Source organism: Plectropomus leopardus, chromosome 7 (genome assembly GCF_008729295.1).
Source record: "Plectropomus leopardus isolate mb chromosome 7, YSFRI_Pleo_2.0, whole genome shotgun sequence".
Taxonomy (NCBI): Eukaryota; Metazoa; Chordata; class Actinopteri; order Perciformes; family Serranidae; genus Plectropomus; species Plectropomus leopardus.
Genome location: NC_056469.1, coordinates 18,712,909 through 18,727,671, shown reverse-complemented (window position 1 = coordinate 18,727,671; position 14,763 = coordinate 18,712,909). Strand labels below are relative to the sequence as shown.

The 14,763-nt window shown below is 40.3% G+C and overlaps 1 protein-coding gene across 1 annotated transcript; it reads right to left on the bottom strand.

Annotated features, from left to right (window-relative positions):
* Window positions 1–1,907: 1,907 nt before the first annotated feature.
* On the bottom strand, window positions 1,908–2,857 carry fabp4b (fatty acid binding protein 4b). The gene is made up of 4 exons (XM_042489742.1): window positions 2,689–2,857; window positions 2,367–2,542; window positions 2,181–2,282; window positions 1,908–2,058 (listed from the first exon to the last, which is right to left on the bottom strand). The coding sequence occupies exons 1-4, from the start codon at window positions 2,759–2,761 to the stop codon at window positions 2,005–2,007; spliced, it is 405 nt and encodes a 134-aa protein (XP_042345676.1). The 5' UTR covers window positions 2,762–2,857; the 3' UTR covers window positions 1,908–2,004.
* Between the last annotated feature and the right edge of the window lie 11,906 nt (window positions 2,858–14,763).

The window sequence follows — 14,763 nt, the reverse complement described above, 5'->3', positions numbered from 1 at the left end:
GCTCGGGTCTTCAAGTTCACATTATGTAATAATTCCGTTTAGCAAGTAATGCAGTAAAACAATTCAATATGTTACTTTAGTTAATTTTGTACTTTTTGTTAAATCCAGCCATGATTATTGCATCATTAATTAGTACTGAAGTGATTAGCAGATTACAAAATTATTGTAGCCCAGTTTTGAAAACAAATTTAATTATTTATTGCTGCAACATTTGCTGGAATAAATACTTCACTTTGTTGCCTGCAACTCATACTCAAACAATTTGATTCATAACTTTAGGTCCTAGTAACATATATGAAAATTTATTGAATCTATAGATCTATAGAATAATCCTTTGAAACCTAAATTCATATAAAAAAAAATGGGGAAAGGCAATGAGCAATTTAACAAGACAATTTAACAAAATGACCCCCCAAAATAGTGCTGAAAATTGAAATATTTATTTATGTAAGATAACTTTAAAAATATAAATAGAATAGCTATAACTACAGTTTTCTGAGCATTTTCTCCCTCAGTTTAAAAACAAAATTTACAGGTTACTAGTTTCTTGTTCATAGCTCTTTTCCCTATTTTTATGAAAGAAGTCAAACCCAAGCATTCAATAATCATAACTATAATGTATAGTTGTTATATAATATGAAAAAAAAAATAGTGTACAGTACTTGTGCCTAGCCATTGGTTGTTTAAACAAAGCAGCTAAGTCAAACAAGAACAATTTGTAAGAATTCATCAGCTCATGGTGTGATTGTGTTTAAAGGGGTAAAACCATTTCAAAGGAGGACTGCTCCTTAAAGCCTTTACCCTTATGCTACCCCGAATAAGCTTAGTGCTTAACAATAGGGTATTCAGTAATCTAAAGTCAGCATCAGCTAACTTAACATCCTCTGCAAACCCTCTTATGTATATTTGTATAAACTCTTCAAGAAAACTCATTTTTCAAGTAAAATCACCTGAAATTTTTAACAAAATTGTATATATTCATAAACATTCATACAGATGTATGCAAAATGTGTTAAACTACGCATGTGTGAGCATGCAGCATGGTCTTATATAACGTGGCACTCGAGATAACCAGTCAGCTTTTCATTAGTCAGTACTCATTGTTGCCTGAGCACCACCCGGGGTCACAATTATTCACCAAAGCCTGGAAATCTTTCAGAGAATTTGGGCCTCAACCTACTGCCCCAAAGAACCCTAATTAACACAAATTATGTGCACTTGCTTGAACTCCACGTCTGTGCATCCAAGACAAGAGGGGGTTGGCACAAATGAGAGGTCAGCGCTCTGACCTCAAGCAGGGATTTGGCCTTCCCACCTCCCATTCACCCACATCTTTGTCATGAGGGGGCTCTGATATGACATGTTGCTTTTCCTTGTTAGAACAATAGGCCTCTGTAAAAGCCCCTGCCTATGTCTTATAGCTTTAAGATTGGAAGCATGACTTGCTATGAGGGGTTTTAAAAATTCAGCAACCGCTGTATCTGAATGTTATTATACCAGCATGTCTGAAATACTAACAAGCATTCTTAATAAAAAAAAAAAAAAGTAATGAGCACATAATTATAGTTGAAAATTAAAAGGAGGTCGAGACAAAGTCCTTTTCATTTTGTGTTCAACCTTAAGTGATCATACTTTGAATATATTTTCAGCACTGGCGAAAGCTTAATTAAGCTTTAGCTTTAATTTGAGTTTTGTTTTTATGAAATCTGGACATCTGTTCTCCCAGCAGGTGTAGCAGCATTAAATAAATCTTTTATACCTACTATGTGGTCTATTGCAGAAAGGACAAAGTCAAACCAAAAAAAGGGGAGCATGCAAATCACATCATTTGAATCCCTATATTATGTGCAAATATGACAAACATAACAACAAATTTGGTTACTTTCAAATCACAACTATTACACAGATTGAAGTGTCACAGTTCAGACTTTATTGGCATGTTTGGCAAAAGCTCAGTGCATTTGGTGTAATGGAACAGAGGTTCAGTCTCAAGTTGAGGTTGAATTAAGCTCCTCTCTCGTAGGTCCTCACTGCAACCACATCGCCCATGATGCATTTCTGTTAAAACAATGTTAGAAGTCTTAGGCCTCCATTATAGTTCAAGAATTAACACAAAGGCACTATAGGAATGTTTATGAAAATAATCTACACGTTGCACTGTTGCTCCGTTTATTACTCACAGCTGTTAGTTTTCCATCTTGAATCTCTCGTTCAAGGGTTGTCTTCTTTCCATCCCACGTCTGTTCTTGCACGAGTTTGCCATTATCAAAAGTGATGACGGTCTAAAAAAGAAAGAAAGACTTAATCATTAAAATTGCCTCTCTATATAAACTCTAGTCAAGTGACGCTGACAAAAGATGACCCACCTTGGTCTTTCTGCCGTCTGCAGTAGTCTCCTCAAATTCTTCGCTCAGCTTGAACTTGATCTCTGTGGTTTTGAAAGTGGTCTCAGACTTCATAGAGACAAGCCCAGCATCGTCCACGCTGATCACCAAATTAGGCTTCGCCATATTGCCCATTTGCCGGGTGGCGAAGCCCACACCTTAAACACAACGTAAATAAATGCATATATACAAGATACTGATGGAAATCATGCTGTCTGATCTGCTGCTTGCTCAGGACATCAACGTAACTTTTCACATCATTCACTATAATAACAATATATAACAATATTTAGCATGCACCCACCGATTGCCTTCATGTATTCATCAAAGTTTTCGCTGGAAATCAGAGTCCAGGTTCCGACAAACTGCTCGACCATGATGGAGAAGATTAACCTCAGTCTGCTATTCAAATACAAGCTGTGTCAAGACCTCCTGATTCCTCAGTGAAGCGCAGAAAGACTGAAGCTCAGAGCAAATTACATTTTTGAAGCCTGCTGGACAAACACGTGTTTGATTCAGCGCGAACCAATCAAGGGCAGGTGCTGCCGTTGCCGTGGAAACGAGCGGATTAGGGGCGTGTCTATTAAATCAGATTTTCGTGATGTGTTTGTTTGATAGGAGCGAAAATATGAGTTTAGCCCAGGTCTGCTGACTTCAGAATTAAACGCTGCAATAATTTGACCAGGTGGGATTTTGGTGTGTGTGTGTGGGTTGCATGTGGCCCCTGCAGAGGGAACGTTTTTTGTTTGTTTGTTTTTTCCCAACTGAGCAACATTCACAAACTTCTTCAGCAGCCAGAGACATGATGCTTAATTGTGCAAATAATTAGCTTGTATGAAAAATCCTAATTCAAGTTTTAATAAATAAAAAGCAATTTATATTAATTATTAAGAAAATTAAAAATCTGGAGGCTAGGTGAAACTGAGCTATTAAGAGTATGACATTGAAACAGCAACAAAACAAATCCAGTTGATATGACAAGTAAATGTAGCTATGATGACTTGCATCACAATTGCAACAGCCAATGTTCACTGATAATAAATTCCCATAGGCCTAAATCTGTGTAAAACTTGGCTGGTAGCACTGGTTTTAACCACTAGATGGCGCCTGTAAAAAGCAAATAAAATAGTTATTTGGGTTACTGTCCAGACCTGAACCTTTTTTTTAGCAAATTCTTTAAAATATGTAAATGTAGGGATCGATTTCCTAATTAAAATAAAGGTATGTTTTTAATTTAATTATTATTTGCAAAATCAAAAAAAAAAATATAGAAAACAAGACAGGGTATAGATATACAAAGATGACAGATATATTTCAGTGAACAACCCTTATTTTAACAGACAATTGCTACAAAACAAACACACAACAAATAAAAAATAGATGTGTGATTATACTGGAAATCAAGAGAGAAAAGGATTAAAATAAAATCTAGTGAAACACTGCCACTATATTAATTTTCATTGCCCACATGTATTCTCCAGAGCTGAGTGTAAGTCACACATGTGCAAGTCACAAGCAAGTCCCAAGTCACTGTATTGAGAATCAAGCAAGTCAAGTTGATTGTCACACGCTCCAGGCATTGCTCATATTAAGCGAGTCACAAATCAAGTCATGTGAAATGCTGATGATATGATCAAACATTAGCTTTCATTTCAATGTTCAATTAAAAAAAGGTAATATTCTAGTTAATGCAAATGTTTCGAGCTGCAGACCGCACATGCTGCTGTTCTCTTCTTACAACTGTCATCGACAACATAATCCTTGAATCCAAATATATATTTTTTGGACAACCCCTGTGCACTGGTCTGAAAGTCAAGTCCATTCAAGGCATGTGTCTCATGTCAAAGTCAGATTTCAAGTCATGAAAACCAAATCTAAGCAAAGTCTTTAAGAATGTTTGTCAGGTAGTCGGGCAAGTTTCAAGTCCTCAAATTTGCAACTTGAGTCTGACTTGAATCAAGTCATGTGACTCAAGTCCCCCATCTCTGGTATTTTCCATCTCTATTAGATCGTGTACAATCAGTTATGATTAAACTGCTAGACATTTACTGAGAAAAACACAGTAAGACCCTGTGAGCCTACCAGTACTGGATTACAACACTGTAGCAGAATTTGTGTCCAAATATCAGGCTGTCATGTGCTGCCACCCAATGGATTCAGTAACATATTACACAGGCCTCATATGTGGCTTCTTAAAGCATAAAACCTACGAGTTTAAGGTTGTATTTGGGAGAAAAGAAAAACACATCAAAAATTGAGCAAGTTTATCTTCTCATTGTGCCATTAGAGTTAATTCTAGTTAAGTTAAGTCTACTTCCAGGCTTTTATATACTAACACAGTATGTTCTGAAAACAGGTTGAACAAGTACAAACTCAGCTGCTGCATAATAGATTACATTTCATTTATCTATGTATTTATATATTTATCTATTTATTTATTTAATCTAAATCATCTCTATAAAGGCAGACATTGAATGCAGACTGTTTTGCTTATCAAACAATATGAAGCCAAGAGAAACAGCCCACAAATGCCTCTTTCTTTCTTCGTGTGGGTTGTCTTTTGAGGTGATATAAGAGTTCCTGAGCGCCGCTGCTGAATGTCTCAAGGAGATCAAAGTGGGAACCAGTCTACAGACAGAAATGATTGGAGATGCTCAAAGCAAATCTGATTCAGATCAGATGAGCGCCCTGTGACAGATCTCCTCAGAGGATTAAAATGGATTCAGTTGTTAAATTCTCTTCTGATGGCCTCCAAGCATGCAATACCTTTATATTCGGGTCTAAAAGTCTTTCAGATGTTATTGAGAGCAAAATGGTATGTTCGACAATCCACTGAAACTTATTTGTCATTACCTGCATCTTATGAAGTGATTGTTAAGACAGGATATAAAACTTGTGCAGCAATTCCGACCTGTGGTTAAAAACTGTAACAGCCTTTTTTTATCCTATCATGAGACAAAAATAGTTCAAACAGAAATAGCAATGCTGTGTTGGTTATGTGATAAGTATGCAGATTAATAATGGAGCTGACAGTGAGTATATTTGCAACGAGATGTCCCCTGAGAGCCCATTTTTATCCTCTTCACTCTAATAAAAGAAGTAAAGTAAAACAGTTTTGCAGCCTCAAATATGACATGAGGTGCTGCATGTTAGCATAATTTACTCAGGGTTTCCAACATTTGATGTGAGGTGCTTTTTTTTAAAATAAATATTAATTATACCATCCAAGAGCACAGGGGTGTTATGTACATGACACCCCCTCTGAGGTGGATTCACCCTTTTATCAGCAGATGCTTGATGTATAATGCAAAATCAGCCATCAATATGAAACCAAAGAGAGTGGAATCAATGCATGCCATACAGAGAGGCCGTAATGAGACTGTCACATGGCTGCAATATTTGATTTCATGGTCCAAACGCATAAATTATTCATTTACTTCTATGACAGCCAGTAATGATGAGATGTTCAAAGGGGCTGGGCTGTGATATATCATGGAATGTTGTTTACCAATTCAATAAGCTGATTACTTGTTGTTCTGTCACCCAGGGGTTCCTGCCTACATACAGGTGCCATCCAGCAGGCGCAGTGCCCATCTAATGAACATGAACTCTCACTGGCAGCCACAGAGAAGTCCTTTCCTCCTGGTTTTCATCAACACTTCAGCCCCCATTGATGGGAGAACAGTGGCCATGGACAAAAGCTGTATATACTGTACAAACACAGCTCTGAGCGGCAGCACACTGACTCATTCTTCAGTGTGTGTGAGAACGGAGGGGGACCCCTTTCAGCTCCTTTGTGTTGGTGTCTGTCAACAGTGTAGTTGGAGGCAGAGCCCATTGTGGCGGCCAGTGTTTCGTATTGACACAGGGCCTCGCTCAGCTTGTTCCCAGGGTCCAACCTGAGGACTCATGAATAATGGAGAGAGGATCCTCAGGGCCAAGGGGGAGTTCGCAAGTCCGACTGGGCTCGTTCTGAACTTAAACTACAGCTTTGTGTGCCGGCAGGTACAACTGTGGTCAACACTGATCATGTTAACGGTGAACTTTCATCTATAGAGATCGCCACGTTGCACCACCATGTTTGTACAGTAGCCCAATCAGCGTTTTTGAGGCCCCGCTGCATCGACAGTGTCAGAAAAGCACTCACTTTTTAAACATGAAACTGATTTATTCAGTGTTTTTAGCACTTTGAATCAGCAAATCCATTTTTTAGAGGGAGAGACCTCTTTGAATAACTCGCCTTCCAGTAAAATCCTCCTGAACATCTGAATCTTAAGTTATCAGAAAAAAATGGTGAGCGTACATTAGCAGGTCCTGGGCTAACAGTCTATCTCAAACAACCTAAACATTGTAAGAAAGAAAAAAGAAAAAGAAAGAAAAAAGAAAAAAGTTTTTAAAGTAATATAATCAGTGTTTTACCAAAATCACAAGGTCCATTTGTTTTGGAGAAGAGGAGACCTCTGTGGATAATTTGGCTCAAGATAAAAACCTCCTGAACATCTGGATCAAAAAAGGTGAGCACACATTAGCAGGTGCTGGTCCATTAGCAATGTGCCACACAACATAGAAGACACACTGATTTCTAATGTGAACTGTTTTATTCAGTGTTTTTACTGCTTTACATCACCAGGTCTGTTTGGTTTGGAGAGGGAACCTCTGCAGACATTTAGTGCAAAACCTCCTGAGCAATGAACAGTAATGAAATTCTAGCCTGAAGCAATTTCAGCTTGCTGCAATCTCAAAACAGTGCCACCAGATGCCACTAAATCCCCCTAATTCCAAACGCACTGTTCCTTTAAATAACACCTACGTCGTGTCGTAAGTCGTAAGCTTAAACTGTCTTTTCTATTCTAAAAAAGCCTTCCCCTGAGGTAGGGGATGCATGTCCTCCATGCAGACATCTATGAAAGCCTTTCAGCAGAGTGTCTTCATGTTCTGTAGTTGAGACATGTCCATAATCTGGTTACTTTTTGAACCCAACCGCACAGATGATTTAATCATTTTTAGGAGACCTCCTGCTTGTTTGGGAGCAAAAACATTGTTTAAATTGTTTACAGTTGTTTAAATTGATGCATCTGAGTCATGATTTTGAAACAAATGTATTTAATTGAAATGTTTTTCATGCCATCTCTTTGCATTGCTTTAGATTGTAACAATAAAAATGCACCGTTAGAATGCCAATAAAAAGCCATGCAGTTAATACAGAACAATCACAGAGTAAACAAGTTAATTTCATAGGCATCTTGCACTTGAAAAGAGGCTACAAATGTGAAGTCAAAAAACAAAAAATCCTAGGAAGATATGTTCAAATTTGATAAGTAAAAGGGACCAGCCAGAACTGGGTGTGCACAGTTCAGGTCTGGTTCCCAGCAGGTCCCAACCATCTGCTGAGAGGCTCACACGACCTGAGCGACGTGCCCTCTCCTCTTTGCCTTTTTACATGGCTGCTCGATGGGAGGGAACCAGAGGATCATTCTGCACAGCCAGGAGAGTGAGAGAGAGTGTGTGTGTGTGTGTGTGTGTGTGTGGCGGAGGTCAGAGAGGTGCCTCTTGCTTGTGTGCTTTGAGCTGTTTCATGCTTCCTGCTTTGATCTTCTCTCTCATCCCTTCATCCCACACGCTCCCTGCGCCTCGGGCTTCTGGTTTGCAACACACCGACGGTGGGGCTGAAGGGGGACACGGGGGGGTGATTGGCTCTCACAGAGACACTGCTTGTTCTGTCGATACAGGGAGAGGTGCAGGGCGAGCTGCCCATTGGGCACAGCCAGCGGGTGCAGGGGGCAGTGGGCGGAGGGTTCATTAGGAGCTAAAGTGATGCATACTGTACAGTTCTCTGCTGCTCCTCTTTTATGCTCTCTTAGATCCCCCAGCAGTGGGCTGGAGTTCTTGAGTGAAAAACAACTGCCACAGTGCTTAGAGGGCGGCCTCCTGACCCCTTACAACATGGGAAAGTGCACCCCTCAGCTGGTAGTTATATAAAGCCCGCCAGAGTCATGAGAATCCCTGATAAATCACTCGGCTTGAGGCCTCTCGTGTCTCTCTGCATCTCACATGGAACGATTATTTTTGATGGGTCAATGTAAAATGCTTTCTATTGAAGCTTTATATAGGCTGTGTTCAAAGTGTTGCCATGTAATCGATGTGGCAGGAAGTAATAATCGTGGGACAGCATGACAGTCGTCATGTGAATATATGTCAGTAAACATCATTTTATCCTCATCCTGTGTCCCTCAAGGACCTGGTAATCCTCATATAACCCCTAACACACACACACACACACACACACACACACACACACACACACACACACACACACACACACACACACACACACACACAATGCCCCACCTGCTAAGCCCAGACTGGGAAACACAAAAGCAGAGGCACAGAGCAGAACCCCTAATTGAAGATTAATTGTAAGGAGGGAGCACTTACTTTTATTTAGACATGTGGTAAGTGTTAGGCCGTGACAATTAAGTCAACCATCTCAGCAGATGACTGCTCTTAATATTTCATGACACACTTTGAGCGAGGGGGGTTGGTCATGAGGTTTTGCCGTGCGGCTCTGCAGCCAAATAAGCAAGACTTTCATCCCTTTCAAGACGATGACAAGGATCATAAATATCTGCAGCGTCTCCCTGGTAAACTGGCAGGTGCTCTCTAACCTCTCCTGTCAATTCAAATCATCTTTAAGTCAAATGGGCTTATGACGTGGAGTTGACTATAGCAGTAGATGCATGTAACAAGCGTAATGTGCTGTTGTCATATTTTAAACAAAAGCTGTTTCAAGCTAACACTTGGAAAAAATCGAGTTCAATGATGAAGTTACATCCCTTTTTGTAGAACTAAAGGTCTACTCTGTAGGATTTAGTGGCTCTGAAAATGTAGATAGCAACCAGCTGAAACTTCTCCCATGTGCCGAGCATGTTGGAGAACTATGATTGCTGATGCGAAATGCAAAATTGCAAAAATGCAAAAATGCAAAAATGCAAATGGCCCTACCTATGACCAAGGTTTGATGTATCCCCTCTGGGCTACTGTAGAAACAACATGGCAGACTCCGGGGTAAAGTACTCACTCCATATGAAAACAGAAATGGCTCATTCTAGGATGACAAAGACAACGATTCTCAGTTTCAAGTGATGATACACTAGTAAAAACATAGTAATAAATAGTACATTTTGTTTCTGTCAATATATGACCCTTTGAAGCGAACCCCAGGCCAGACAATGGTTGAGTGTAGTGATGGATTCAGAAGGTTTTTATTTTGTTGCGCCATCACCATTTTCCTTACAACCCATATCCAAAACACACCTTCCAAACCGCCTATCATACCACTGTATGAGTGGAAAGCACACACTCAAATAAGATCAGCTCTTATATAAGTGAAACATAACCAAAAACCATATAAATATATACGAATGCAAATTACACTACTATTTACTTCAAGGTAATAAGCATATCAGCATCAGTGATGTTAAAGTTATCGATATACGTCAGCAGCTATTTTTAGGAAGAACAGTGCCACAGCGATACACTTCAATTTTCACTAATTTACCACAATGTCCGTTAAAAAACATACCCAAAAACCAAGAAAACACTTTAAACCACATCATACCTTGTTCCCATTCCAGCCTGGTGCTTATTTCAGCAAGAAACAGTTAGAAACTTCAGTACAAACATTTTAGTTTTTCCCTCCATTTTCCTCAGATATTTGGGCCATAATAAACTGTTTCCACCTAGACAGCTTCAAAATAAAGGTCTTACAAAATGAAACAAGAAATTGGACTTTCAAAATAATAGTTTACAGGAAGTGATTTTAGCTTAAGCTTTTATTAAGCTTTATTAAGCTTTTTATTCACAGAAATACTTTACACCCTTAAGTGCACACACTGGACTTTTTTGCTTTTTTGCAATAAAACAGCAAAAATACAACAACAAAATAAGTAAGCTGTGCCAATGAGATTTTTTTTAACTAGACACTGATAGAAGGAATCACACCTCAATAAGCATTACGGGCAAATACAAAAGTCATGAAATCAAGTAAAGTAAACAAACTACCATAAAATCAAAAAGCAAACCTAAAAAAGAAAAGCAAAGAAATCAAGCAAAACCATAAAATAAATACAGTAATGAGGTGGGAGCTTGTGTTTGTTGTAGAGACATTAAAAGTGAAATTCTACATAATCAAATTTAAAAAAGTGTAAAAAGTTAGGAAAAAGTTGCACAAAGCATTTGGATTATAGAGAAAATATAGTGCATAGAGACAGATAGAGGTAGCGATGGAATTAACAGGAGGACTTGGTGGGACTGTGATGCATGTTTGTGTGAGTGGGAGAGAGAGAGAAGGAAAGGGTAAAGGGGCTGTGCTAACAGGCTTTCTGCAGATCACTGGCAGTTTGACTGCAGTGGAGAGTAATGGGGCTGGCAGGGCGGAATCAATTACTGGCCACAACAGATTTTCCCACAGGTCGGAGCTTGGGAAAGCAGTACTTTACTGCAGCGCAGACAGCTGGCACAGAGCATCCACTGGGAAAGGAGCCGGCTCACAAAAAAAAGACAGCTTTTTTTTTCTTTTTTTTTTGATAAACTTGTGACACACCATAAATTGACTCTTTTCTGTTTCTGGGGTCTGTCTAAAAATGTAAGTTGTTATAGGTGGATAATTAGATTTGATTCCGAATTGCTCCAAGAAAATATAAAACTGTACACAAGCTAGCAAAAAAACATTGACCTAGGTGTTTTAAGCAAAGGCATAGGCTTACTTCTAACAGTGGAGGGACACCAACAGGGTGAGGTTTGGGGGTTGTGATCTAGAAAATTTTGAGCATCAAACACTTATTTTTATGCATTCTTTTTTTTATGCAAAGATTTGCCTTTTCTGCATTTTTTGTGATGTAAATGTATGCCAAATAAATGTCAAAATAAATGTCCTCTGCCAGTTTCATCTTTTTATTGGGAACTGTAAAGGACTAACTTATAGTTGACCTTCAGCAAAAGACCTACTCTGAGACAAAAATTTCCCCTGACAGCGACGAATCATGTCTTATGAAATAGTGAGCACGCACACGCACACGCGCGTGCGCGCGCGCGCACACACACACACACACACACACAGCAGAGAATTGTCTACAGCTTCACTCTACTAATAATTCATATGGCCAGCGCCTGTGAGGTTCCCTTTGCGTGATGTAAACCAGGAGATACATTTCAATTAGAGCCCCAAACACCCCTCCACTTGCCTCACACACACACACAGAGAGAGAGAGAGAGAGAGGAACACACACACTCCATTGATATGCAAACAATGTTTTTCCTGTGGCAACACAATGTGTGGCCTTAAAAGTAGCTCACTCTGCCGTCCTCCTTTCTCTGTGTGGACATCACGTGCCGTCTCCTGTTGCGCTTATTTGGGAAACCAGTCTTGTGATCTGCCTTCCCTCCATTGTGGACTTGCATAAGTTAACTGGTAATGGGCAGCATACTGGTAAACCTTATGAACAATATAATTGTCAGGGGCCATTGTGAAGGAGTGTGCGCCATTGTTGAAAAACAAATAGAAAAGATTTTTATTTATGCAAGAGTGACTCCGGTCATTCACATTAATTTCAAGTAAGGTCTTAAGGATATCCATATCAGAGTTCAAAGTCGTGTTTGAATGTTTTCTAAATGTTGTTCATGCCCTGTAATTGAGTTGAAGCCCTGTAATTGGCAGTAGTGAGATCCTGGTGTCAGCTTTATGACCTGAGGAGCTCTCCTCACAAAAAAACAAGATTTTTTTTTTTTTTTTTTTTAGAGCTCTGGCTAAACAAAGAAACAAGGAAGTGAACATATCCTCCCTGGCTTCACCTATCCAAAAAGCACAGGGAGAATGGATGCCAACAAAGGCAGGAAGGTAAAGAATGAGAAGGCGGGCGTATTACAATCAAACAGTGGGAATGGCTCTCAGGCCTGGTCTGGTCCCTGCCCAATATAGCGCCTGGGTGCTGACTGGAACCAGAGGGAATGGACAGGAAGTTGTGGCCCATAGGATAACATTGTTGCATGGAAGCTGTCTGGGAGACATTTCCCTCAGTCGGACAAGTTATTTAGGACCAGCATGGGTGGCATTTTCTCCATCTTACATAATGTCATAGCTTCTGCAGTGAAGTTTTCACTTTTTTACATGCACCTCCACTCTGTTTGAATAAAGCATGGCTCGATCTCACACACAGAAATATCCCACAGACACCCCCCCCTTAACACACACACAAATGCAAACTCCACTGCAGCAGTTGTTGAATGACAGGTATAAGATGTCAGGATGGTGTGTGCACAGGATGCAGGCACGGCTGCGAGCGTCGCTGCTGCCGACAGCCCCAACGGTTGACATAGTAAATCAATCCTGATGGGAGGGTGGGTAGGACGGAGGCGGAGGAGGGGGGGGTCCAATGGGACTGAGCCGGCCTCTGTCAGACACACTCAGCCACTCAGCTCGCCAGAGAGAGACTGTCGACGGGTGGGAGAACACTCGCCGGGAAGCGCTCACACGGAGATTGAGTTACCACGGAATTAGATCAGGGCTGTGGGAAACAGCACCTCCTAAACACACTCGCACACTCTTGCTCACACACACATAAACACATGCAGACACACCAGCACACACTCTGGCCGCACTCTTGCACACAAAGAGTCACCAAGGGAAACCTGAGGGAAGATTGAGGAAGGCAGCTGGGCACACGCCAGTTTCAAACAAATGCTTGCTTATACCTCTTAGCTTCCTGGCACTGGTTGGAGAGTGGTTTCTTCAAATTGGTGCCGAGTTAGGCCTACGGTCAACCGGCAGACTGGCATGTTCGAGTTATTAAATGTAGAAGATTTAGATAGCAATCACAGACAAATGAGCTCAAAGACATTTTACAAATCCAAAATCATCAGCTGGAGCAGAGGCTGAGAATATGTTGTGATGCCATAGTTGAAAAGTCAAGGTTTCTGGAGGAAAAGTCATAATTATGTTTAATGAATCGCAGGAATGTCAGGGCTAATGTGAAGGACCTTGACAGTCAGGTGTGAGGAGATGGTTTGTGTCTGCTTAATGGAGAACACATGAACCTGGCTGTCCTGCAGAGCTGGCTTCACTGTAGAGCCTCATTACCATAATAGCATCATAAACAATACTGAAGTGATCCCAAATATACTTTAAGCAGAGAGTCATGGGAAGGCCATGTATCCCACTGAGCAACAGAAGTCATTTAAACATCGTCTACAAGCTTTAGCCCTGTTATAGACCAGGATTTATCAGCTACATATAGCTCGATCTTAGAACATATTTTAAAATAATAATTAAATATATTAAAAAATGGTTTAAACCTGTAAAGAATTAACAAAAGTACTACATAACCCACGTTTACATTGCGAATGTTTACTTTTTGTCATATACAGATTATTTCTACTCTTTTATCAAGGCTATGACTAGACGTCTCATAAACTCTTACTTTTCAACCTTGAATAACAAAATCTAAACATCTAAAGACAAACAGATATATAACAGACATTTATTAAATGTCTTTTCAACACTGAATTGCTCGGTGGGGTGTTTTAGTCGCGGTTAGAAGGCAAGCAGTGCTGACACTAGCTGAGAAATAACTGAACTCTCTGTGTCCGATTATCACAAGCACCATCTTAGTGGAGTGAAGATGTGAGAAACACTGTCCAGAAAGGGAGTGTGCAGGCCGCGGGAGTTTTTCACCACAGGATTATGCACATTTTCAGGTCTATAAATTGACCGTGTGGGAGTACAAGAGTGGAGAAATGCATGAAATGGATGAAGATGGGCGTGATTTTTAGTGAAAGTGTATGCTGACAGGGAGGGGAGGGAAGTGTCAGGGTTAGCTCAAGGGCTCATCTACACTCTGAATGACTGAAGCTTGCACATTGTATCTGTCACCACCGAAACCCCTCTGACATTCTGAGAACAGCGTGTTGGCCTGCAGTTGCTCCCTGGAATCAAGCTTTCATCCACACTTGTCTAGATCCCAACGCACCGAGTTAACAACTGACCTGATGGACGGAGTGGAGAAACAGCTGCTGCACTACAAGGTACTGGAATGGAAGACAGCAGCAGGGGGGTCACGCTCCCACTGATGGCCTTACCAGACTCAGGATGCAGGAATTATACCAGTCCTCAAGTGCTGCCATTTCCCAGACCTGACATTGGCTGCAGGTTTTATATGGTATTTCATGTACTTTATATGTCTAGGCTACTTATATGATGTCATTGTTAAGGGAAAGTAGCAATACCACATGTTAAAACACTCCATTACAAGTAAATGTCCTGCAGTGAAACATTTATTTGAGCAAACGTACAGAACTATTGGCAACGAAGTGTCAAGAATAAAAG

Excerpts from the sequence above, each read along its gene's own strand:
- fabp4b (XM_042489742.1), bottom strand. The coding sequence starts at position 2,761 with ATGGTCGAGCAGTTTGTCGGAACCTGGACTCTGATTTCCAGCGAAAAC. Across the intron at positions 2,543-2,688 it reads TGAATACATGAAGGCAATCG|GTGTGGGCTTCGCCACCCGG; the intron begins GTGGGTGCATGC and ends GTTGTGTTTAAG. Across the intron at positions 2,283-2,366 it reads CAGACGGCAGAAAGACCAAG|ACCGTCATCACTTTTGATAA; the intron begins GTGGGTCATCTT and ends TTTCTTTTTTAG.